Source organism: Drosophila ficusphila, unplaced genomic scaffold (assembly GCF_018152265.1).
Source record: "Drosophila ficusphila isolate 14025-0441.05 unplaced genomic scaffold, ASM1815226v1 contig_414, whole genome shotgun sequence".
NCBI lineage: Eukaryota > Metazoa > Arthropoda > Insecta > Diptera > Drosophilidae > Drosophila > Drosophila ficusphila.
In genome coordinates this window covers 24,521,212-24,548,082 of record NW_025064328.1, presented here as the reverse complement: position 1 = coordinate 24,548,082, position 26,871 = coordinate 24,521,212, and the positions used below count along the sequence as shown (strand labels likewise).

The 26,871-nt window shown below is 43.0% G+C and overlaps 1 protein-coding gene across 1 annotated transcript; it reads right to left on the bottom strand.

The window, feature by feature from the left end:
• Window positions 1–3,738: 3,738 nt before the first annotated feature.
• Window positions 3,739–25,324, bottom strand: LOC122320092. The gene is made up of 6 exons (XM_043208167.1): window positions 24,643–25,324; window positions 7,247–8,749; window positions 5,552–7,102; window positions 5,254–5,428; window positions 4,805–5,184; window positions 3,739–4,751 (listed from the first exon to the last, which is right to left on the bottom strand). The coding sequence occupies exons 1-6, from the start codon at window positions 25,322–25,324 to the stop codon at window positions 3,739–3,741; spliced, it is 5,304 nt and encodes a 1,767-aa protein (XP_043064102.1).
• Window positions 25,325–26,871: the final 1,547 nt, after the last annotated feature.

Sequence of the window (26,871 nt, the reverse complement as noted above, 5' to 3'; positions counted from 1 at the left end):
AAAATGCTGGCCAATCTGTATGTTTGCTAGAAAAAGTGGGAACCGGTAACTTAGGGAGCTGAACTGCGGACACTGCTGTAGAAACCACCGTAGAATTATGACTCGGAGCTCCACCTGTTGTATCAGTATTTGTTGTTGTCAGCAGGGCATCGTAGGCATCCAAAATAGCACAAAAAACCGTGGTATAACTTTGCTCAAACTTATCTTCAATTGCATTTTTAAAATACGCATGCGTACGCGGACATTTGGAAATAACAATCAATTGGTGATTTTTATTAAATTGTCTAGAAAGTTCTTCTAATTTATCGCGACGGAGTTGAAAATAAGCTTTGGTTTTTCGAGCTGCACTATCTTTTTAAAGTTCGTATGCAGCTGTGTTAATCGTGTAAGAATATCAAATTGAAGAGCACTGAGATCTTCATAACCCGCTCTCTCCAATGAGACTTCTAGTTCACTTTCGTTTTTCTCCATTTGGCTCAAAAATAATTGCACTCAATCTATGACCAACATACAAGCATGCAAATAACAAAACACTCACCCTTTCTGTGCAAGAACACCTTGTGTTTCGCAGTCGTTAGCGTTTAACGTTTGTTGTTGTTGTCGTCCGCCAGGCAGAGTAGAGCGACAAAGGCGAACGCAAGGCGGTGATTTGCTTATCACTGCAGCTGCGCTTCCAGCGGTCCAGCGAAGTGACGTGGGCGTATGTGGTCGTTGCACTCGGCCGATCATCCAACGAGGCAAATGTTGATAGAGAGACGCCGATATATAGCGAATCACTGCCGCTGCGCTTCTAGCGGTCCAGCGACGAAAGCACAAAGTATAGAAAGAGACGCCGGTAACTTAAGAACGGCGTATATGTACCAATTAGGTTTGGTATTTGGCTGACTCTTTTTGGGTGCGTGCTGGCACTGAACTTTTAGAATTTTATGAACACACAAAGAACCACTTTTGCCAATTTATGGGCAGATAACTGTTGAAAATTAATTTCAAATGTAATCACGAAGTTATGATCAAATGGTTCCCCTCATGGGCCACCAAAAATGTTGTGACAAATGCTAAGTTGTCAATGCTGAGCGTCTACCGCTCTGGAGACTTTCATTTGACAAGAGAAAAAATAGGTACAACCGAAGTAACTTCAAGATTAAGTTTATTTAACAAATTTCACTAGATATCAAACAACTAATTTAAATACGAAGGTTAAGTTATATTAAAATTTTAGGTTCTTCAAGGTATAAAAATCAAAGACACAGGCCGACCAGCACCGAACACCGCTTGCCAAAGAGTGGTTTGTCGGATTTTGGTATTCGTCTTTTGTGCTGCTGGGACGTCTCGAGAGCGTAGAAAACTGCATTAAGCACACTCTTTGTCTCCTACGAAATACTCTTAATAGATGCTCGAACAGATGTATTGTTTTAAAAAATCAGGTTAACCTAAGGGTTAACGTATTGAAACAAGTGCAATTTTTTATTATTGCGCAGGTCAGTAATCAAAAGAAGCAAAAGATAAGAAAGATGTAGGTAGGTAAATGCAGATCACACGCTTATAATCAAAGCATACGATAAGCATGTAGGTATGTATGTTCCATGATAGGCAAAAAGAGAAGTAGAAAGAAACATGTGCGAAAACTTACAATTGTTCTCCACCGTTGAAAGGCCTCCAGCGAGGGTTGATTGTATTGTTTGTGTATATTTTTGAGTGATATTGTTAGTAGGAAAGTTGGAAAGTTATGTTTATGGTTTGATCTGTTGGGATGTTAATTATTTTTATTGATTCTTTGGTTTAATTGCCTATTGTACGAAAGGTTTACTGATTTTCATGGGATATTTTTTTTCCAGTTTTTATAGGTACACGGAAAATATCTTTTAAATTGGTTTTGCAAATTGATTATTGGTATGCAAACAATTCAAAATAAACAGATGGCCCTGTACCTACTGATCGGGTCTTTTATGATAATGCGTTTGGATATATGCGTTTGTTTGTTTTTATTGATTACTCCATTTTCTCCTCTACTTCATCCTACAACTGAATTCAGCCAATTTTATTCCGTACATGAGTCGAAAAATCAATATAATGGTGTGTTGCTCACACAAACATGGATAATATGGATATCACCAATAGCCGAGTTGGACCATGTACCATGTGCTCACTATCTCGGGGCTATATTGGTGAGGGTGATATCTGTGAATATGAAAAAAATGTTGAGAAAATCTCTATCAAGATTTTCGGCAACTAGTTTTCACCTACCTCGGGTGCCTCCTGCACCAAACCAGGGGTTTCTAAAATCTGCTCTTGACGTGGATGTCTTTAGCTTTGTCCACTGGACAATTAGGACACGTGGACACGTGGGTGACGATGGGGAAAATTCAATTCTTGCAATACTCGTGGTGTCAGCAATAGCAATCAAAAGAGATCGAGAATGCAGTGGATCGAGCTTATATAGCCAAAATTGGTAGCATCGAGAGAGAGAGAGCTTTCTATGCTTTCGAGCTGTATTTCTTTCTCAGAACGAAAGAACGAATAATTCCAAGGTACCAAAGCCTCTTTTATCGCATACGACAATTTTTACGCCAGAGCTGCGATAAAAGTACCTTGACCTCTCATGCGATTTAAAATTGTGCTTTCAAGGCGCCCATTACACCACCCGAGAATCTGCAACTCTTAGGCAGAAGATTTGAGAGAATTATTGGCGTATATCTTTCGCGTGGAAAGTTCCAATTTCTTTGCCTGTCAAATCCTCTAGCAAATAGAAACAATTTCCAAGTTTTCTCTTTACACAACATTTTAAGAATTGAGGAGCAAGTTTAGCATTGTAGTTTTGAGAAACTTGCTAAGTGAAAAATTTCGACGGAAGACCTCTTGACCTTTTTTGTATGATACTGGTTTTGAACGCAAGTTGTACTGTTTGTGATTTGATTCGTATACGAATATTGTTTTGAATGTCTTTCCGCAACAAGGCTAAATTATCTGTGCGGTCTAACGACATCCTAGACTCTTGAAGCAAGATTAATTTTCTCAAAAGTTTATAATCGGATCCTTGAGTTATCATATCCAATCCAAAAAGAACTTTGTATGGGGAACATCCCAAAGACTGATGCAATAAAGAGCGCAAAGAACATGAGATACTGGTCAAATGACCACTCCTTTTGATCATCTTCTATATACGCTCTAACAGCGGCAAGCAAAGAACGATTGACTCGCTCAGCTGCGTTACTTTGCAGGGAGTATAGGTCGGTATCAACATTTGTGTTGAGTTAGCGAGCTTTTTCACTAACTATTTTTTGGCAAGATAACACAAGATTTATTTTAGTTTTATAAAGTGTATTTAATTAGCTCCAACGGAAAATATAACAAGTTTGGTTTCAATTATTTCACTTATGTTTATTAAGTACAAGAGTTTATTTAGCGGCACAAGGGCGGCGACAAAATAATACGAAAGAATGCGCAGACAAACCCGAATTGGTTTGAGCGTTAAATGCAACGATTTAGCAACGATCTTGATAACGACGCCAACTATTAACGACTGTTAGCTAACAACGACTGATGATGACTATTTTTGGCAATGCCGATGCAATGCAGCTGCATGAGCTTAACGAAGAAGTGCGAGATGATAAATGATAAGCGAAGAATAAGCGATGGTTAAGAGAATTGCCTCGCAGGGCAAGCGAATTTAAGAGAGTTTGCCTCGCATGGCAGTTTACAATAGTTTTTAGTTATGATGTTAGGAAAACAAAAGCGATGTTATTTAAGTTGTTTGGGCTGGACCAAGCATTCTCCCCCCGTTGGAAGGCCAGGGCTTTCAACATCATCCTTCGTAGGCAAAAGGCACAGTTTGGCGACAGCTCTCTTGGTTATTCCTGTTGCGGTCTTCAGGACAGCGACTCGACAGATTTCATCCTTCCCCTTTATCAGCTCTAGCACACGAGCTAATGGCCATTTGAATGGTGGTAGATTTTCATCCTTGACGAGGACGACATCGTTGACTTGCAGACTGGGTTGAGGAGAACGCCACTTGGATCTCTGCTGAAAGATCGTCAGGTATTCTTCACGCCAGCGTTTCCAAAAAGTTTCCTGCAAATAAGAAATTTTCTGCCAACGATCAAGTCGGTTGACATTCAGGTTAGAGAGATCTGGTTCGCAGAAGCTGGTAGCAGGACCGCCAGTTAGAAAATGTGCTGGAGTCAGGACATCAAGGTCTGCTGGATCCTCTGATAGGGGTAGCAGCGGTCTAGAGTTGATGATAGCCGAGATCATGCAAATGATGGTGCGCAACTCATCAAATCCAAGTGTGGATTGCGAAATAGTGCGATAAAGATGATGCTTGGCTGTCTTAACTGAGGCCTCCCAAAGCCCTCCAAAGTGAGGCGATCTGGGTGGAATGAATTTCCATTCGATGGAGTCTGCTAGACAGAAGCTCTCGATTGCCTTCAAATGGTCCTCAGCTAGGAATAAGCGACGAAGTTCGGCAAGCTCATTCTTGGCTCCAGTAAAGTTGGTTGCATTATCAGACCAAATGCATTTGGGACGACCTCTTGTTGCAATAAAGCGTCTGAGGGCTGCCAAGAATGTTGGTGTGGATAAATCAGCCACTAGTTCCATGTGAACTGCTTTGGTTGCAAAGCATATAAAAATGCATATGTAGCACTTCAGCGGCTGGCGCTTGCGTCCCTCAGGCTTATACATGAATGGGCCGCAGTAGTCCACTCCAGTGACAGTGAAGGCCTTGCAAGAGTCCACGCGATCCTTTGGCAGGTCTGCCATAACATGCTGAAGTGTACGTGGCCGAGCACGACAACAGCGAATGCACTTGGTGACCACAGCAGAGACTGTTCTTCTCCCCCGATGGGCCAATAGTGGAGTCTGATTCTGGCCAGCAGTGTACGAGGTCCTGCGTGAAGGCTTTCTTCGTGGAAGTGCTTGATGATAGCCGAAGATATTGGGTGTTTCCTGGGCAGGATCATTGGATGTCGAGAGTCAAAGGGCAGACTTGAGTTCGACAATCTACCTCCGGCTCGTAGAAGACCAAAATCATCAACAAATGGAGACAGCGATGACAGGCAGTTCGATGGCTTCAGGACATGGTTGGCCTGAATTGCTTTTAAGTCAGCCCACATGGTAGCTCGCTGCACCGCTCGAACTAGAAGGCGTGTACCATTCTGTAAATCTGAAACAGTCAGAGTGGGTGATCTAAGTCGAAACAAGAATTTGTATATGTATGCGAAAATTCGCTGCATGGCAGGAAATGAATTTTCAAACTTGCACGTAGATGTCAGATCAATCGGTGACGTCAAAACCAAACACGTTGCCTTGCGCAGCTCCAGTATGCACTGCTCTTGGGCAGGGGATGGCGGCCAGCTGGATCGCGGTAGCAGCAAGAACGAAGGTCCATGAAACCAGAGATCGGATGCGTTCAATTCCATGGGCAAGGCTCCTCTGGATAAGATATCAGCAGGATTTAGTGTAGTAGGTATGTGAAGCCATTCCATTCCGGCAGACAGTCTCTGAATGGATGCTACTCTGTTAGCAACGAAAGTTGTGAAACGGGATGACTTACTATTTAGCCAAGCTAGGACTACGGTTGAATCGCACCAGCAGAAGTATGGACCTGAAAATATATCCATTTTTTGAAGCTCGCTTAGAAGAGTGGCCAGCAGAAGCGCTCCGCATAGTTCAAGCTTCGGAATCGACAGAGTCTTTAAAGGCGCTACTCGAGACTTGGCGCACAATAGTTGAGCATTCGATTTGTCAGCAGATCTGGATACGATATATACACATGCTCCATAGGCAGACATGCTAGCATCGCAAAACCCGTGAATCTCGATTGATCCCTTTGGTAGTAATGCAAATCTGGGAAATGTCGTCCTTTCTACGCTGCGAAACTGAAGGCATATACTGGACCAGGTTGAGCTTAAAGATTCCGGCAAGCTTTCATCCCAGTGTAGCTTCTCCTTCCAGAGCTCCTGTAGGAAGATTTTGGCTTTGGTTATGACCGGGCTTATGAGCCCAAGCGGGTCATAGAATCGGGATATTGTCGAAAGCACAGAACGTTTGTTTGGCTTGGTTGTGGACTGCGTAGGCAAATACGAGAAAAGAAGGACATCTGATGCAGGATCCCAAGCCAATCCGAGAGTTTTGGTTATGTCGCTTCCATCGTGAAACTTCAGGAATGATTCTTTCTCCTCTTCTGGAACATTTTCGAGAACGACTGGTATATTGGAGCACCACTTCCGAAGCATGAAGTGGCCTTTCGATAGCAAATCCTTTGTTTGGTGAAGAATATCCTCGACTTCTTCAATGGAACTGCCTCCGGTGATCAAGTCATCCACATAAAAATCACGTCTGACGATTTGAGATCCTACAGGATATGTCGACTGCTCATCCATGGCCAACTGATGCATCGCTCGAACAGATAGGAAGGCGGCGGGTTTGGTACCGTATGTTACGGTATCCAACTTGTAGATGCTGATGTCATCCTGATCAGAACCGCGCCAGATAATGCATTGCAAATAGCTGTCTGACTTGGCTATTCGAACACAGCGATACATCTTCCCAATATCTCCAGTGAGAGCCACTGCAAAGGTACGAAAACGGATAAGAATATTGAAGAGCTTAGCCTGTATGGTAGGTCCTGCCATCAACGTGTCATTCAACGAAATTCCAGATGATGAAGCTGCTGATCCATCATATACGACACGCAGTTTGGTGGTCGTGCTATCCTCTTTAAATACGCAATGATGCGGGAGGAAGAATCTGCAGTGCATTCTATCCTCTGGAGGTACAAGCGACATATGGTTGAGTTCCAGATACTCCTTTATGAAGTTAGAGTATTGTTCCTTGACATCAGGACGGCGTTCCAATTTTCGCTCCAAGTTGAGGAAACGGCGAAATGCTTGTTGGTATGACTCTCCAAGTCCATCGATTTTTCCAGTTTTCGGTAGCTGCACTTCGTATTCACCAGTGGGTAGTCGAAAGAAGGTGTTTTGGAAATGCTCCTCGCATTCCGTTTCTTCTCTGGTGAATTTCGAGCTTTCCAAAGGACAGGATTCTAATTCCCAAAATCGCTGCAGAAGATCATCAATCCGATCTTTAGGCTCTGGCGTTTTATCTGAAATAGATTGAGAGGCAACGAGAGTGTGGCAAGTTTGTGCCGTGCCACCAGAGACAACCCATCCAAGTCGAGTTTTCTGCAGAGTGGGAAGATGGGGGCCAAGCTTGATTTGTCCGATACATAACAAATCATAGAACAAACTTGCTCCTATGAGAAGGTCAATCCTCTTCGATTTGTTGAATTCCGGGTCAGCCAACGGTAGATTTGACGGGATATTCCATGGTGATGAGTCGAAATTGAAGTCAGGCTGGTCGTTGACAATTGAGGATGCAACCACGGCTTCAATACTTGCAGAGTAATTGGTAGAGTTGGATGATAAACTCAGCTGGACAGCATATCCTGTAGTTCTGAAGCTAGAATCTCCAAGACCAGATACAGCTGCAGCAGATTTAATCCTTTTGAGTTGAAGAAGGTGTACGAATCTAGATGTTACAATGTGAACTTGCGAGCCTGAATCTAGAATGGCACGACAAGGTATTAGACTACCAGCTCTGTTTTTAATAAAAACATTAGCAGTTGCCAAGAGCACAAAGTTGCAAACCTGAGGTCCTTCGAAAGAGGAAGAAGCTGAGTCAGAGGGCAGCGTGCAAGCGAGTGAGTACTGATTTGAAGAACCTTGAGCCATGTTGACTGGGGCCAGCGCAGGCTGAGCTGGCGGTGGCATTGCAGATGACGTTGGAAATGGTGCGTCTCCCAAATGAAGCAATGTGTGATGCTTGGATCCACATTTCTTGCAGCCGCTAGAATTGCACGAGCGCAATTGTTGCCCGTCTTTAAGGCAATTTATGCACAGGGACATCTTCTTCACTTCCTTCAGCCTTAGTGCTGGGGAAAGATTACCAAATCTCGTGCACGTATATATGGAGTGACCGCTATCGCTGCAGAATCGGCATCGTGATGGACTGGCAGCTAGTAGAGCCTTGCTAGAACGATTTGTTCTTCCAGATGAGTGGCTGGATGAATGGGTAGCCATGGCAAGCTCCACATTCTCTAGAGTCTGGCAACGTCTTTCCAGGAACTTCGAAAACTCCTCCCACGATGGTATTTTGTCAACAGAGCACGACTCCTCCCACTTGGCTTGGGTAGGTGGATCCAACTTTTGCACCAAGGCTTGAACAATGAAGCAATTTGCGATTTGCTGTTGATCGCCCAATGCCTGCAGAGCCCGCATGTGACTGATAAGCCTATCAGAAAGTTCCCTTAACTTGCCAACTGACCCAGCTTCGATCGTCTTTAGGCCAAAGATTTGTGCAACATGTGCATGAAAAACAATGCGTTTATTATTAAATCTGTTATTTAATACATCAAGAGCGATACGGTAGTTGCTGTCAGAGATTTCCAGTGATTTTATGGTGTCGAGGGCCGCATCCTTGAGGCAGGAGCGCAGGTGCTGCAGTTTTTCGATGTTCGAGAGTCCAGGATTCTTGTCGATGATCGTCGAAAACATGGCATGAAAATCGGCCCATTGAGTGTAGCCGCCACTAAATGTTGGGAGTTTAAGATCCGGCAATCGAGATTTTTGAGTTACGAAAATCGAGTGAGACGAAAATGGATCTTCCGCGCGAAATGTTGACGATAAAGGCACAGTCGAATTGCGTTTACGAATTTCTGCACGGATGCGAACCTTCAGGGTGGCTATAAGTTCTTCGAAATTATCTCGTAATTGGCTACAGATTTCATTATAGTCTTCCTTTTCTAACAAGGTTTTCTCGCACACTAAGATCATTGTCACACAAGCCTCTAAGCATTTCCACTGGTAATTGCTTATTTATTGTTTTGGCTCGTTGCCAAATTGATTCGGCTTTAAGCTTAAGAAAGGTAGCTTGAGTTTGTGGCGAAAGGGTTTTGTCTTCGACCGACATGTTTCACTTAAGGCAAGACACCCTGTATAGAACCAAACGAACGTAGCACAAAAGGAGAAAAGGAACACGCGATAATACCGCAAGCGCAAACGTCACACGGCCAACGACCTCCGAATTACACCGAATTACAAGTTGCAAGACTTGTATTAATTTATAATTAATTCACTTCGAATGTTTGTGATTATCTCGCCGGGGCCTCCAAAATGTTGAGTTAGCGAGCTTTTTCACTAACTATTTTTTGGCAAGATAACACAAGATTTATTTTAGTTTTATAAAGTGTATTTAATTAGCTCCAACGGAAATTATAACAAGTTTGGTTTCAATTATTTCACTTATGTTTATTAGGTACAAGAGTTTATTTAGCGGCACAAGGGCGGCGACAAAATAATACGAAAGAATGCGCAGACAAACCCGAATTGGTTTGAGCGTTAAATGCAACGATCTAGCAACGATCTGATAACGACGACAACTATTAACGACTGTTAGCTAACAACGACTGATGATGACTATTTTTGGCAATGCCAATGCAATGCAGCTGCATGAGCTTAACGAAGAAGTGCGAGATGATAAATGATAAGCGAAGAATAAGCGATGGTTAAGAGAATTGCCTCGCAGGGCAAGCGAATTTAAGAGAGTTTGCCTCGCATGGCAGTTTACAATAGTTTTTAGTTATGATGTTAGGAAAACAAAAGCGATGTTATTTAAGTTGTTTGGGCTGGACCAAACAATTTGAAACTCCAAGTTCAGTCAGAAAAGCATTAAAGTCATTGGATTTGAACTGTGTGCCATTATCACTGACTATGCTATGAAAAATTTGTGTCAACAAAAATTCTTGTATTTTGGCAGAAGTAAACTTTTTCAACGTGTGTAGCCAATGATATTTGCTAAAGTGGTCTAAAACAATTAGCGACCCAATATTGCCATTCTTGCTTGGGTATGGGCCAAGCAAATCGATATAGAGGCGTTAAAACGGTCTACAAGTCAGGGCTCTTACTTCGCATTGGAGGGCGAAGAATACAATTGGGAGCTTTTGTCTGCTTACACATATCACAATTTCTAACGTCATTTCGGACTTCAGTGGCTAAGCCTGGCCAATACAGATGACGACGAATCTTTTCCAAAGTCTTCTGCATGCCTCCATGTGCTGAAATCACACTGTCATGAGCTTGTTTAATGACATCAACTCTTAAACGTTCTGGAACCCAAAGTTTCCAAGACAACTTTTCCTGCTCAGCCTCACCTGACGCATGTTCAGTACGAAGATAAAGAAACTTATTTTCAGTCTTTACATCAGGGAAGCGACTAGCATTATGACTATAATGGTATTTTAACTTCACATAATCTAAGTCAAGAAATGCATCTGACTCAAGATCAATAACAGGAGCTACACTCAATTCACAAATTTCTGTATCATCATCCATAGGTATTCTTGATAGCGCGTCTGGAACAACGTTATCCTTTCCATTTCTGTGAGAAAATACAAATTTATACTGATGCAATCTAAAAATCCATCTGGCGAGTCTACCAGAAACATTCTGCTGGCGCATGAGCCAGAGCAAACTTGAGTGATCAGTCACTACTTCGAACTCTTGCAATTCTAAGTAACAACGAAACTTTTCAATGGCTAAAATCACTGCCAAACATTCACGTTGAGTAACTGAGTAATTTCGTTGAGATCGACTCGGTTTCTTTGACATAAATGCAATTGGGGTTTCGACATTACCTTCAGTCATTTGTATTAATACAGCACCTACTCCAAAATCCTTGGCCTTGGTATATGAGCAAAAATACCGTCGATGGTATTTATTATGGTAGCATAATTGAGTCGACGAGCGTCTAAACAAAAGCGAACTTTATTTGGTTTGACAACCAAACGCATCGGCGAGCTCCAAGGACTTGTTGAGGGCTCAATCACATCAAATTCTTGCATGCGATCAATTTCGGCATAAAGCAATTTCTCAGCAGCTGGGCTAACAGGATAAAATCGCTGTTTGACTGGCCTAGCCTCACCAACTTCAATATGATGTTGTATCAGACTAGTACGGCCAAAACCTTCTGCACAATTGGGAAAAAGCTGTTTTATAACTTCTAGCTGTTGTCGTTGTGACAGCGGTAAAGGGTATGAATTGGGAGCAAAAGGCTCTTCTACCTCTTCTAATATGCTAATCACATTTGGTGCGAGTGCAAAAACTCTCCAAAAATCTATTCCAAGTATTAATCTTTGCTTGATAGAGGTTCTTGTAAGTCAGGTTAACGTTAAACACACCTATGACGTCTTGCGAACTGCCATCAGCTGTTTGTAAGTGAGATTTGATGGGCTTAAATTCCGGAAAATCAGTAAAATCTAAAAGAACCTATGCAACTGATATTCGCGCCAGTGTGTAGTAAACCATTTTTCTCCCAATCCAAAAAAAAAGACTGAAACGTAGCTGCGAAAATCCGATGGCTTGCCAAAAATAGAAGAAACTACCAAATGACGGGTTTGTCGTAATTGTTTAAAGTATCTTCTAGTCCTTAAAGTACTATTTTTCGGAAGACGGAGCTCTTCATCTAAAATTCTTTCCCTTATCTCAACATAAGTCTTCAGCCTGTCTTCATAGGAAATATCTGAGGGGCTGGTATTCGCAGAAGTATTCTCAACTGGGTCTCGTGGTAAAATTTTCGAAACAGGTAGCTAAGGTTGAGAAATACAGATGTCTGAATTCCAAATTAGTTCTGATTTAGTTTCGGGACCAACCGGCTGTTGTTGGTTGCGCCCTTCTGGCGGTTTTCCGATGCTTTCCGCAAACAATGTTGACATTGGGGCTTGTATATATTTGGGGCTCCACATCCGTAGCAAAAAATACGTCGATCAGACAGACAATCTTCCCAGAAATGGCCAGAAACCTCACAATACCAACATTTGGTATTTGGACCTGCTTGTCGCAAAGCAGCGATCTCACTAACAGGGTCTATGTCTGTCTCGAACTCTAAATCTGAAGAAAGATCTTCCATGGCGTATACTTGTTTTTGAGAAGACATCTTTGGTTTCGCTGCTCCTTCTGAGACTGTTTTTAACTCCTGAATGAGATTCTCATTCATTTGCACGAGCCTACGCAAATGCCCAATTAAGTAAACCGACTCAAACATGCACGGGTAACATATTACTTTTTCAGGTTTTCTATCAACTCTTCTTCATTCATTTTTACTCCTAATCTATCCATCAACGAAGCTACTGCATCATAAAAAGTGGTAAAAGGCTCACCAACCTTTTGTTTGCGAGAACGGATTTGTTCCTTGCTCATAAATTCTGAGCGATAATCATTGAATTGTTGTCGTAGGGCAGCACAGAATTCTAGCCAAGAAATGTGAGTTACTTTCTTATGGAATCTCCAATACCAATCACTTATTTTTTCTACAAATAGGACATGCATGTGCTTACATAAAGCACGAAAATCACTTTCTAATGTCTCATCAGTTAAGGCTTTCACTTGATAAATGAATTCTTCGACACTAAGGCCATTTTCCGATCCATTAAACGTTAAATTCCACTTCTACATGATATCGGCAATCCTACTAGCATTCACTGAAGATTGACTAGGAAAATAACCTTCACGAGAAACTGGATTTGCAACTACTTCGGCCACTTGGCTAATCTGAGGATTCACATTCAATTGTGATAAGACTCTACTCAAAGTTTGTTCAATCATGCCTTGTATAACAGTATAATCCGGTTCATTATTCCTTCCTGGATTTGTTGGACGACCTCGTCTTCTCTGAGCAGGTTGTCGGGATTCCAAGGCATCACTAGGGTTTGTAGTATGACTGTCTTCTAATAATTCTGATTGTTCTGCACTATTGTTTAATGGCACCACTTCAGGTGGATTTGCTTGGGCTGATACTGGTAATTTTTGTATATTTAAAGCTTTTGACAATTTCCTTGTCACTGGGCGGCGAAAAAAAGTTCAAGTGAACTGTCAATGACAACAGACGTGTTTTTATCGTATCGAAACATCGAAAATATCCGATTTCTATTTCACGAAATTCGCTCAGGGTACGCGTGGGTACTCCTGCTCATGTTGCCTATATCTAATTACTAATATAAGTGATATAATACAGTTTTTCACAAATTTTGCCACGCGCGATAAGCTCAAATAAATGAGCGGCGAGCAAAATAATCTGCGTAGAAGCTCCGTAAACCAAAGAAACGCTTGTTATGCTTATATCTCAACCCGCAACACCGAAGTAGAGAAAACGTCTACAAAGAGCAACCCGGCCCTACTGGCCGTCGAAAGCACGAGAGCCCGCTCTCTATCACCAGCCCTACTCATTCCATCTCCTACATCTTGGAGTTATCAATGCCAGACCCCACAACCACCGGCTTCTATGGGAGACGCACCAACAACAAGCAGTGCTTCAATTTCTGCTACCTCAGCAAAAGTAACGGCAACAACTAAAGCAACGACCAATATTGCGAAAACGGTGTCAACGGCTCCATTGCAAACTGCAACAGCAACAAAAACCGTAAGCTTTGATAAGCAACCAGCGGTTCCGGCCATACAGACCGGTATGGATCGCTACATCCAGATAAAGCGTAAGCTTAGTCCGCAAAACACGGTTGGTAACAAACCAAAGATCAACCGTACAATCCAAGCCAAAGAAAAAACCAGGATTTCCAACAACAGCAACCGATGTTCCCTCTTAGCAGATGGTGAGAGCCAAGCTGAGCTGGAGCAAGTGACCCAAAAGAAACCAAAGCCCCCACCTATTTACATTAGGGAAAAAAAGCTCAAACGCCCTGGTCAACAAAATTGTTGCGCTGGTCGGGGACGAAAATTTTCATGTTATTCCGCTTATTAAAGGGAACATCCACGAAACTAAAGTTCAGACGAAATATGAAGAACAATTCCGAGCTGTTTCCAAATACCTGGAGGAAACGAAAAAGAATTTTTACACCTACCAACTAAAAAGCAGCAAAGGGCTGCAGGTAGTACTAAACGGAATCGAACCCGACGTCGCCCCCTCTGAGATACTAGAAGCCCTTAAAGGCAAGGGATTTTCTGCTAAGAATATTAGCAATATTATCAACAATAATAAAAAGCCGCAACCACTCTTCAAGGTCGAGCTAGAGCCAGATAGCAAAACCCTAAAGAAAAATGAAGTGCACCCGATCTACAAGCTGCAGTTCTTACTGCACCGGAGGATCACTGTGGAATAACCACACAAACGGAACGGCGACAGCTACGCGTCAACAAAATACCCAAAATGTGTATTTTAAATCAAAAACAAGTTTCGCCAAGGCAGCCAGATCATCTTTCGGTCCGCTCAGTACCACCAACGGCATCTCCTACGCTGATGCTCTACGAACGGGTATGGAAAATCCATCCACACCACACTCAGAAAACGCTCAACAGGTCCCAGTCCAGCCATAAAGCAATTTGGAAACTATAATGTTTGCCATGCAACAAAGTATGATGGAGTTCATGTCATTTATGAAAGCGACCATGCAATCGCTGGTCCAGAACCAGAATATGGTGATGCAGCTGTTTGTATCACAGCAGTCCAAATAATAAATGACCAATATGAATATAATGAAATGAAAATAATGAAAATGAATATAAATCACATCGACGCTATGCTGCTGGTTGAAACCCACCTCACAAGCAGATATAACTTCCATATACGGGGTTATACCTTCTACCGCACAGATCATCCCAATGGTAAAGCCCACGGCGGCACCGGCATCTTAATTAGAGAACGCATCAAACAACATTTTCACCAAAGGTTTGCAACAAATTACTTGCAAGCCACGTCTATAAAAGTGCAGTCAGGAAACGACATCTTTGCGATTTGCATCGCCGCTATCTACTGCCCACCTCGCTTTACAACCTCTGAAGGTCAATTCATGGACTTCTAGAACTCACTAGGGGATCGCTTCAAAGCTGCTGGAGATTACAACGCAAAGCATACGCACTGGGGATCACGCCTCGTTACTCCCAAGGGAAGGCAACTTTATAATGCACTTATAAATGTGAGAAATAAGTTGGACTACGTTTCTCCTGGTAGCCCCACATATTGGCCAGCAGATCCTAGAAAGATCCCAGATCTAATTGATTTCGCGGTTACAAAAAACATCCCACGCAACCTAATAAGCGCCACGGCCCTACCCGATCTCTCATCAGACCACTCTCCATTGTTGATAACCCTTCTTCAAAACCCAGAAATTACGGACTACACCTACAGGCTGACGTCGCACAGAACTGACTGGATGAAATACAGGAAGTACGTCAGTTCCCACATTGAGCTTACCACCCAGCTCAATATCGAAGAGGACATCGACTGCTCTACCGCCGCCCTTAAAAAGGTACTCGTCACAGCAGCCGGGATCTCAACACCACAACGACATGATGTGCAAATAAAGAAGTTCAAAACAAACCTGCAAATTCAACAGCTCGTTATGGAAAAGAGGTGTCTGCGACGGGCGTGGCAAACCAGCAGATCGCCATGCTTTAAGCAACCTCTAAATGAAGCCACCCGCAAACTAAACCGGGTTCTGAAGCAAGATGCCAAAAACGCACAACTGAGATATATCGAGAAACTCTCTCCAACAAGTACAAAGCATCCTTTGTGGAGGGCTCACCCAAATCTAAGCTCTCCGGCTGAAATCGTCTCCCCGATAAGAAATTCTTCAGGTGGCTGGGCGCGCAGCGACACAGACAGAGCCGAAACATTTGCCTCACATCTCAGGGGCGTCTTCCAATCGAATCCCGCCGCAAGTCCTTTTGCTCTACCGCAAATCCAACTGAAAGCGAATCTACAATACCATCGTTTCGACCGAAGGAGATCACCAAAGTCATCCGGAGGCTAAAACCGAAAAAGGCTCCCGGCGGTGACCAAATAACTCCAAAAATGATAATTGAACTTCCAAACTGTGCTATTGAGGTCATTTGTAAACTCTTCAATGGGATCATATGTCTTGGCTACTACCCAAAAAAATTGAAAAAGTCAACAATTATAATGATACCGAAGCCCGGAAAAGATCACACGATACCGTCCTCTTACAGACCAATAAGTCTATTATCATGCCTGTCCAAACTGTTCGAAAAATGCCTTATAACACGCATATTACCATATATGGGAGCTCATAATATTATTCCAGCCCATCAATTTGGCTTCAGAGAAAAACATGGAACTATCGAGCAAGTCAACAGAATAACATCAGAGATTCGCACAGCCTTCGAACATAGAGAATACTGCAGCGCGATATTCCTCGACGTATCTCAAGCATTCGACCGCGTCTGGCTCAACGGTCTTATGTATAAAATCAAAACACACTTTCCCGGGTACACTCATAAATTACTCGAGTCGTATCTCTACAACAGAGTCTTCGCAGTGAGGTGCAACACAACAACATCCGAAAACTATAAAATCGAAGCTGGAGTCCCACAAGGAAGCGCACTTGGACCAACTCTATTCGTCCTTTACACAGCGGATATTCCCACGAGCAACCGACTACTAACATCCACCTTCGCTGACGATACTGCGATCCTCAGCCGCTCCAGATGCCCAGTCCGTGCAACATCCCAATTAGCCAATCACCTCACGGTAGTAGAGAAGTGGCTATCCGACTGGCGTATCAAAATAAACGAACAGAAGTGTAAGCAAGTAACGTTTACTCTCAACAGACAAACATGCTCTTCGATCTACCTGAATAGCACACAAATCCCCCAAGTCAACGAAGTAACGTATCTCGGCGTCCACCTCGATAGACGCCTAACATGGCGTAGACACATCGAATGCAAGAAACTACATCTAAAACTAAAAGCCAGCAGCCTCCACTGGATTATAAACGCCCGATCGCCCATGTGTCTGGACTACAAGGTACTGCTCTACAACTCCACTCTTAAACCAATCTGGACGTATGGCTCCCAGCTCTGGGGGAACGCGAGCAAAACTAACATAGACATCATACAGCGCACTCAAGCAAAGATCCTGAGAATTATCACTGGGGCACCATGGTATATTCGAAACGAAAACATCCACAGGGACCTTGGCATTCTCGCAGTAAAAGATGAAATAGAGAAGCAAAAAGCGTCATACAAGGAAAAACTCTCAGCACACCCAAATCCTCTCGCAAGGGATCTGACTCGGGTTTCCAGAAGAACCCGCCTACAACGTAACGACCTTTCAACCCAGCCATAATTTGTCAGGGCCATTTATACTGTTCCAGTCTATATGACTGATAGTTAGGTTATAGTATACGATTTGATACACGTATTGTTAGTCTCGTAAGGAGAAGATTCAATAAACAAAGCAAAGCTAAAAAAAAAAAAAAAAAAAAAAAAAAAACTGGGCGACGAGTCATAGCAGAGGTAGAAGGACCAGAGCGATCTGCCCGAGGTGAACAATTTCCTACTACTAATCTATACGATCCGGCTTCCAAAGTTAATTTACATGTTTGGCATTCAGAGCTTGACTCTGTCCATTGTTCTAAGCAAATTTAATGGCAAACATGCTTACAATTTGTAATACAGCATGACTGGGTATCTGTAAAGATATTTTTGCAAATTGAGCAAATACTTTTTGCTAATCCCATATCAGATGGGTTTCGTTGAGGACTGTGAGCTACGGGCTTCATTATTCATTCAAAATTCATTCAAAGTGATCACGATTGTTACTTAATCCCTGAAAAAAGCTCACAAAAATTTCAAACATTCTCAAAAGTACTTCAAATTCAATTTATCAGAAATTTATCCAAAAATAAAATTCGAGCACTAATTTTATTTAAAAAACAAAAATCCGATAGACTCTCAAAATCTAAATACGAAAGCAAACGATCTTCAATGGTTTGAGCAAATTTTCAAACAGCTTAGCATACATTTAGACAAGCTTCATCAGAAATTTAAGTACGACTATCCGGCAGGGTATTCAAGTAAACTCAAAGGCTAGTTCAACAGAAGTACAAAACAAATCAGTACTCGTTAGGCCTCCAATAGCAACCAAAGCTAATATGAAAAAAAAAATTTAACTGATTCACTCCTCGATCATTATATTCTTCCGGCAGGGTATCTAAAGTAAAACTCACATCCGCAAGTTCAACAGAAGACCATAAAAACTTTAGCCAATGAAAACAAATTTTTCTCGCGAATTGCTTATAGCTCCTGGGTGGTGGTGACCAAAATCAAAAACTATTCGACCATGGCCCCACGTTGGGCGACAAAAATTTATGTAGTAATACTGTGAAAAAGCACTTTCAGGGAGTGCTCAGTATGCAAAAATTTGGACAGGGCATACTGGAGTCACATCAGCCTTCCAAAAGAAAGCTGATACCGAGGATCGAAAGTGGCACGCGGAACTCTTCTGGTTGCCTATATTTAGCTCAGTTCGGCGTGTGGGGGTGGGCTTGCTCATTCTTTTTCCTTCGCGACTGCTCAATTACAAAATTTTAAAAATAAGAGTTCCTCATTAGACGAGACAACTGGAGCTTAACTCCGAAACACAACAAAAGGCTATTTTGTCAGTTGTGGGAGGATCATGGATGTTAATAGATCCTACGCGCTCCCTACCCACCCAACCAATTGGATTTTCTGCGCAATTAAAAATTGTCAAATTCATTTTAAATTTCTACTAACTGTCATCCTAAACTTTAATGTCCATAACAAGGAATGTAAACAATTTAACTTATATAAGTTACAAATTTGAAATCCTAAGAATAAAAGTAGATGCGATGTATAAAGGTTAAATGTATGTGGGTATGCGTAGTTTCATTTTTTTTTTCTTTTTAATAATTTTAGCTAAATGTAAGGCATAATTTCAAAATATTTTGGTTTTTTATTATCAAGGTGTGTAATTCTAAGAGGGGGTGATATGTATTAATTTTTAATATGTTTGTGGTTTTATGTTTATTTTAGGGGGTGTGTTGATGTTCATGTGTGTATGCCTGTATTTATAAAATTTTTATTCTGGTTTTTTTTTAAGTGTACATAAAATTTTAAATATTTAAAAGAAACAATTGCTTATCCAGTATATTGATTTAATGTGAAGAAATGTTTAATTGGTAGGATGTATTGTTTTAAAAAAATCAGGTTAACCTAAGGGTTAACGTATTGAAACAAGTGCAATTTGTATTATTGCGCAGGTCAGTAATCAAAAGAAGCAAAAGATAAGAAAGATGTAGGTAGGTAAATGCAGATCACACGCTTATAATCAAAGCATACGATAAGCATGTAGGTATGTATGTTCCATGATAGGCAAAAAGAGAAGTAGAAAGAAACATGTGCGAAAACTTACAATTGTTCTCCACCGTTGAAAGGCCTCCAGCGAGGGTTGATTGTATTGTTTGTGTATATTTTTGAGTGATATTGTTAGTAGGAAAGTTGGAATGTTATGTTTATGGTTTGATCTGTTGGGATGTTAATTATTTTTATTGATTCTTTGGTTTAATTGCCTATTGTACGATAGGTTTACTGATTTTCATGAGATATTTTTTTTCCAGTTTTTATAGGTACACGGAAAAAATCTTTTAAATTGGTTTTGCAAATTGATTATTGGTATGCAAACAATTCAAAATAAACAGATGGCCCTGTACCTACTGATCGGGTCTTTTATGATAATGCGTTTGGATATATGCGTTTGTTTGTTTTTATTGATTACTCCATTTTCTCCTCTACTTCATCCTACAACTGAATTCAGCCAATTTTATTCCGTACATGAGTCGAAAAATCAATATAATGGTGTGTTGCTCACACAAACATGGATAATATGGATATCACCAATAGCCGAGTTGGAGCTGTACCATGTGCTCACTATCTCGGGGCTATATTGGTGAGGGTGAGATCTGTGAATATGAATAAAATGTAGAGAAAATCTCTATCAAGATTTTCGGCAACTAGTTTTCACCTACCTCGGGTGCCTTCTGCACCAAACCAGGGGTTTCTAAAATCTGCTCTTGACGTGGATGTCTTTAGCTTTGTCCACTGGACAATTAGGACACGTGGGTGACGATGGGGAAAATTCAATTCTTGCAATACTCGTGGTGTCAGCAATAGCAATCAAAAGAGATCGAGAATGCAGTGGATCGAGCTTATATAGCCAAAATTGGTAGCATCGAGAGAGAGAGAGCTTTCTATGCTTTCGAGCTGTATTTCTTTCTCATAACAAAAGAACGAATAATTCCAAGGTACCAAAGCCTCTTTTATCGCATACGACAATTTTTATGCCAGAGCTGCGATAAAAGTACTTTAACCTCTCATGTGATTTTAAATGGTGCTTGCAAGGCGACCATTACATTCCTTCGTAGCCGGGTGGCTGCCGTCCTCCTGCTGCTGCTGCAAGGTGAAGGAAGGACTAGTACTGTAGAGTACCAGTATGTTGACAATTAAATTTATGGTAAGAGCTTACTGAGTATTCTAATAATAATAATAACGGCGATGACCGAAGTAATGATTATGAGCAATGGCTCTTTATTCGAGTTAGTAAAAATAGAACGGAATTTAAGGAGTGGACATATAGGTAGCTAACAGAAGCTCACAGCTGCCACGCAAATATGATGTGTTTGCCGTCTGTGCATGAGCGTCTTGCCCTTTGCTAGGTCAGCAGTTTGGCCGGCGCGATGTTGTCAATGTTGATGGTCAACGACTCTGGTCTTGCTGACCACAGTAAACTTGTACACTATTATTCTTTTCGGGAACAATTGCTCGTTGACTTAAGGGGTTATATCCAGTTGCGATTTTGAAAAAATCGAAATTTTTTTTTTGCCTATTTTGAATGTATATATATCTAAGAAGATTGTCTGAAAATTTCAAAGTATTCCGGTAAATAGTATTGGAGTAATCAGTGTATTTGTAAAGACGCCTCCCATGTAGTTCAACTAGTAGCCAAAACTTTAAGTGCGTTTTTCTCGAAACTATGTCTTCAAAGTCGGTGAGGAAAATTTCTCCGAGACGGCTTTTCCGATTGACTTGAAACTTTCACATTCTCTTCTTAGATATTTTTTTCAGGTAATGAGACTTTGAATTTTGGCTCCGACAAAAATTTCGATTTTTTTAGCCACTTCAAAGTTGAAATTTTTGTGCCAAAAACAAAGTTTTATGTTTGGGAAGCCGCCATTTTGTCAAAAATCAAAATTTTGAAAATCCCAAGTCTCATTACCAGCATTTGTCTATTCTTTACGTAATCCTTCTGGTTTTTTGTATTTCTGATCATTTGGACCGGAGATACTTTCCTCACCGCAAAACCCTTTTTTGAAGTGGACCCTCGGGAGATCCTCTACAGGACCGACGGAGTCCAAATTTTTTTTTTTTTAAATGTATTCTAAAACTAGAAAAAATTATCTCTCTTTTCGTATATAACACGTATACATACAATAAATAGCCTCTCCAAAAATAATTTTCAAAAAAGGTCATTTTTTTGGCCTCGCAACTGGATATAACCCATTAACCCATTAACCAAGCATAATTCTGTTAATTAAATAAGAGCTAATTGAGAGTCTACATATCGGAAAAAGTCGTTGGTAAGAGTAATTAATCCAGATGTACCATCAACTGGGACTTGCATCGTAGTTGTGTAGCACTTTTATCATTTTGAAGTTGAACTCTCATATAAGTGGTTGGCGATAATGTTTTTACGTTATTCAATAAAGGAGATGCCTTTAGGCAAGCATTCAATTCATCTGCAGGCGTTCCACGAGAATTACTGGTAACGTCTACCTGAAATCACCTGCCAATAATATCATCAAGCCGCCAAAGATGTTATTTCGCCAAAGATCTTTCAGTGTAAAGTTAAGTGTGTAACGAACTGGTTTTTTATCTTCGCTCGCTACGTAAACGTGCGGCTAGCTCAGTTGAGTTTGTGTGTTCATCCCACCAAATTGATTGTAGCGTGACCCCGAAACCAATGAAGTACGCAGCAGTTCGGTTAGATTTAGAATTATACGATGAGTTTATTATTTGTAGATTTACAACTTGGTATTTGATTTGTGGCTCTGCTGTCTGACGACTCGATCTCCCTCGTTGACGCCGGTAATGGCTCCCGCGTCGACTCCTGCGGCGGCACGCCTGTCCTGCGTCCTCTGCCTTGCCGAGTTTTCGGGCACCGCACAGTGGGCGATTTGGTCTCGCTAGCGGCATTTAATTAATAACTTCTAAACTAAAATAGATATCTTCAGTCGGTTTTTTTCACCGATCAAAGAAAAATCATACAATTTTTTAAGTTAAAAAAAGTTTTTTTTTTAATACTTTTTTATTTTTTTTTTAATTTAAAAAAAAAATATTTTTAATTTTAAATTTTGTTTTATTTTTATGTTTTTTAAACTTCAATTAATATATTCCATAAACAAACATAATTTAAAAATGGCTAGAATTTTATTCAGAATCATCGGAATCAGACGGCGGCATAGTAAAAATACTAAAATATACTAAAAAAGATCCCTTTTTGCTACTGACATTGTGCCTTAAAAGTACCATAGTTTGAAGGCTAACAGGTACTAGCAGTTCATATTACACACATTGGACGCCACTGATCCACACTTTCGGCTAATAAAGGAGTTAGACTGAATCCACTTGAATCAGGTAGGTTCTTCTCCACGAAAGACAGGTGTACGCTAATCTGGGCTCGTTGTTAATACACTGAATTGCCACTACGTTTTATGAGCTACACATTTATAGACCGGTCACAAACATTAATTTTTTTTGTAATGCATACCTTGAAATTAATAAAAAACCAAACTTTTAATAAATTCACTAAAAATTGTAAATTTCCGAGGAACTTGAATTTGATGCGCGCAAACAGGTAAAATTTTGTAAAGTTCTTTGCAAAATCATTTTCTGTGTTTGTCCGTTCACAGCTGATGATCAGCTCATCGTAGAGCTTTTAAAATGCTTGGATAAATCTAATCAAAGTATCTATTATCGAATTGTGAAAAAAAAATCATCGCTTTTTGAAAGTTGAAATTTGAATTAAATGCCGCTAGCGAGACCAAATCGCCCACTGTGCACCGGTCGCGTACTAGTCTCGCTACGAGTCTCTCACAACCTTGGAGGATGTTAAGCAGAACCTTTCTAGCGGGGATAAGCAGTGATGCCTGCAGTCACCAGTCTTCGCTCCACCCCGGAGTTCGGTCGGGGCTTCGTCGGCCTGGCCCTCGGCAGGTCCTCACTCTCGTGTGGACCGACACCGGGTACCTTTCGCACAACTCCACTGGATCTTCGTCGGCCTGGCCCTCAGCAGGTCCTCACTCTTTCATGTGAACCGACGCCGAGTACCTTTCGCACAACATCCACTGCCGAGACTCCACCAACTTCGTCGATTTCGAGACTCGTAGACGCACCCTACAACTTACCTTGTACCCTCAGGATCTCAGCTTGGCAGTCTCAGCTTATGTAGACGTGACCGTCGTTGGGTTTCACTCGGGTTGGTACGATCTCGTTGCACGACTTTCACTTGGCTGTCTCGACTGCCCCCCATCGGTGGCGTGATCGGGTCCAAAGTGCAGGACAAGTGGCGTGATCGGGTCCAAAGTCCAGGACAAGTCCCGTTAGTTCACGGTCTCTCCTCTTCGTGCTGGTCCAAAGTCCGCCAACTTCACCGTTATAACAGGTAAAAAGTCCAGAACTTCACCGTTATAACGGGTACAAAGTCCGCCGCGGTACCGTTAATTCACGGTCTCTCCTCTTTGCGCGGGTCCGAAGTCCGCAGACTCGCTGTTGTTGGGTCCAAAATCTGCAAACTCACCGCAGCATTGAGTCCAAAATCCTGAGAGCCGTTACATCCCTTTTTCCCCTGCATACAGCGTCTCCCGCTGTTGCTATGCAGCTCCCCTGCACTGAAAATTGTGAGGAGTTTTACAACTCCTTACATCTCCCCCTTCCTTCGGAAACTTTTAAAAGCTTCGGGCTCCGGAATCTCCTGGGGAAAACGTCCTCGAATTCCATCCTTCCCACGTCGACCTTCAACTCCTGAGTGCGGCCAAGGGCCTCTTGGATCTCAGCCGGACAGTCTCAGCTTAATAGACCCTACCTGGTATTTCGGCATCTTGACTGTGGCATCTCGACCCCACATGGCTCCTTGCGCACACATCCTTCCTCCATCCTTGTGGCCGCTGCAACTCCGCATGCCACTCCTTCGTCGACCTCCTCTTGTCACGACTGAGAGCTCCTCCAATCTCCGCACCTAAGTCTCAGCTTATGTAGACCTCCCGTCGTTGGGCTTCTTGACTAGGGCATCTTGACTGTCGAAAACTCCCCGCGCGCGACTCCTTCCGATCCTCGTTTTAATTCGAACCGTTTCCCGCGTAGTATTTTCCCCGCGCACAATCGATAACTCCTATTGATCGTGGCGTTGCCACTCCTCAGGGCTGCAGTCAGAATCAGTGTGACCGGCCAGCGATATTTCCAGTATTTTTCGTTCCCATCGCTCGCACTATTGATCGACCGCCGTTATCGAGGCGACCCCATTCCCAATTTCCGCTGGCCTCGTCGTTTTGTTTTGGTAAGTAACTTGCTTTAATCTCGCTCTTCTTTAATTCTCACCATTTTTGCCTTTTTCTTTCAGCATGCACCTTTGCCGGGTCGAGCTGCGGACGCCTCCCCGATGGATATGTGCCGGGGCGCCCACCATGATGCAGCGCGTCCCGGCAGACCGACTTTAGGCACCATATTTTTTTGTGTGTGTTATGGCCGCTTCGTTCCCTCGCTGCACCTGCCTTTCGGCCCCGGCCGAATGGCCGATGGCCATCTCTCGCCTGGCGGCCTCCACCGACACCACCCTTCGCAACGTGGGTCTCCTCGGTGCCTGGGCCTCGGGGCACGACTCCTGGCAGAGCAGCCTCGGCGGTCGTGGCGGCGGCAGCGGCGACGGTGACGGTGATGTTGGTGCCCTCGGCGGTGCCTCCCTTGGCGGCGACGGTGGCCGCGTCTCCCTCGGAAGCGACCCTTTTGGCAGCGGCGGCGGCGACGACGGCGGCGGCCCTTGCGGCATCGGCGGCGACCTCACCCACCTCGGCGGAGGAGGCGGCGGCGATGGTGACGGCGATGTTGGTGCCCTCGGCGGGGCCTCCCTTGGCGGCGACGGTAGCCGCGTCTCCCTCGGCGGCGACCCTTTCGGCAGCGGCGGCGACGGTGGTTGAGATGGTGGCAGTGGTGCGATGGCGGTGACGACGATGTTGGTGACGGCGAGGGTGTCGGCGTCCATAATTCGACCTCCTCGGCCTTTGCCTGCTGGAGTCGCAGCTGCCAGGCCTCCCACGCCGCCACCCTCTCCTGATGTTGCTCCTGCAGCTTACGCAGCGTCGCTGCTGCAGTTGCTGCTGCTGCCCTCGATGAACCTTTGGTCCTTGCTGGGACTTCAGCTGCTGCTGCTGTTGGGAAGTACGTCCGGCCATCTCGATCGAATTTTTGGAAAGACCGAGTCTTCCCACGTGGTTCCCCACGACAGCTCGGTTTCCTCCATTCCGCTACTCTTATTTTGCGGGATCTGTACCGGTAACGGGATCCTTCCCGCCGCTCTCTCTCGGTTTATTAGTGTGTGTGACCCGGTAACTGTGCATGCAGCTGTGTACCCTGCCCTGTCCCGGCAGGGCGCTCGCGCTCCAAAGTTACGTGTGTGTGGGTGGCAATCTTTCGATACTCCGTATCGTCCTCTCCCTTTCTCGCGAAACACACGTACAGTGCGCCCCCCAGTATGACGGTCACCACTATTTTTCCCCACCACTATTTTTCCCCTCGGTTGTGCTCGGCTTCAGCTCGCTAACGTGATCCCTCTTTTCTTTGCCACTCTGGCTGTGCCGTAAATAACAAATTACCGGGGAAATAAAATTAGTGATTGTGAATGGCCCGTCATATCTGGGGGTGTCGTGCCTGAACCTGCCTTCTCCATGTTACGCCTGACGACTTCAAAAACTTTCGAAAGTTTTTGTGCATTTTCCTTTGGTGTTTGTGTCGCCTTTTCGGTCCCGATTGTGTGCTCGTCGAAAAGAGCTTTTGGCAGCCTAGGTTCTCGACCCTGGGTGACGAACGCTGGCGAGTACCCGGTGGGCTCCGCCACACTGGTACTTACCGCCAGCTGTAGTTCTGGCCATTTGTCCTCCCAGGTCCTCTGGTCGGCCCTCGCGAACTGGGCGATCATCGTCTCTACTGTCCTGTTTGCTCTTTCTGTCGGGTTTTCCTGAGGCGTGTATGGTGCAGTGAATTGGTTGTAACGAGTACATCACGGACACTTACTCAGACTAGGTATTGGGGTCGGGGGAGAGGGCGCACGCAGAACTACAAAATCATCCGGCCTCTCGCTCGCCAGCAAATGGGGTGGTATTTATGCCGCCTCCTCCCGAGTTGCCTGTTGTCATTACCTTAATAAAAAAGTCTGCGTGCCGAGGCAAGCGATAAAAAAGGGGTCACAATCATTCGAGCCAAAATCTATCAGAATTACGATGAAAGGCTAGAGTAAGGGACTTCTTTGCATCTGGGGATTTCCTCTGACGCGGCGCGGAACTCCCGGTGTTATTGAGGCCCGATCTGCCCTCCCTACCTTCGGCTGCTCTTGTCCCAAAAACGAATATTTCTTTTGCAGCCCCTACGCGTCAGGGTCTCACGGGGTCATAGGTCTGCTAAAGGTCGACAAAAAGGTTTTTTACACATTATAAAATTTATTTAACAACTAGACAGAAAATCAGTTTTAAGCTTAACATTAAATTTAAAGACAAATAATAATCTACGGACTTCAAGAAAACATATACATATATAATTTAAAATAGTTATAAGTGGGTAAATGAATATAATGGGATATTTTAAAAGAGTCGCCTATTCTTATATTTTACTTCCCTAAGAGAGCATAATTTTTTCTTCATTAAAACTTTGTTTGGGCCAACGGACGAAATCGGATATTATTACATGTAAACAAAAATCAAACATGAGAAAGGGCTACTGAACATAT

Excerpts from the sequence above, each read along its gene's own strand:
- LOC122320092 (XM_043208167.1), bottom strand. The coding sequence starts at position 25,324 with ATGGCCGGACGTACTTCCCAACAGCAGCAGCAGCTGAAGTCCCAGCAA. Across the intron at positions 5,185-5,253 it reads GATCTGACATCTACGTGCAA|ATCACCCACTCTGACTGTTT; the intron begins GTTTGAAAATTC and ends GTTTCGACTTAG. Across the intron at positions 4,752-4,804 it reads GTCTCTGCTGTGGTCACCAA|ACCTGCCAAAGGATCGCGTG; the intron begins GTGCATTCGCTG and ends ATGTTATGGCAG.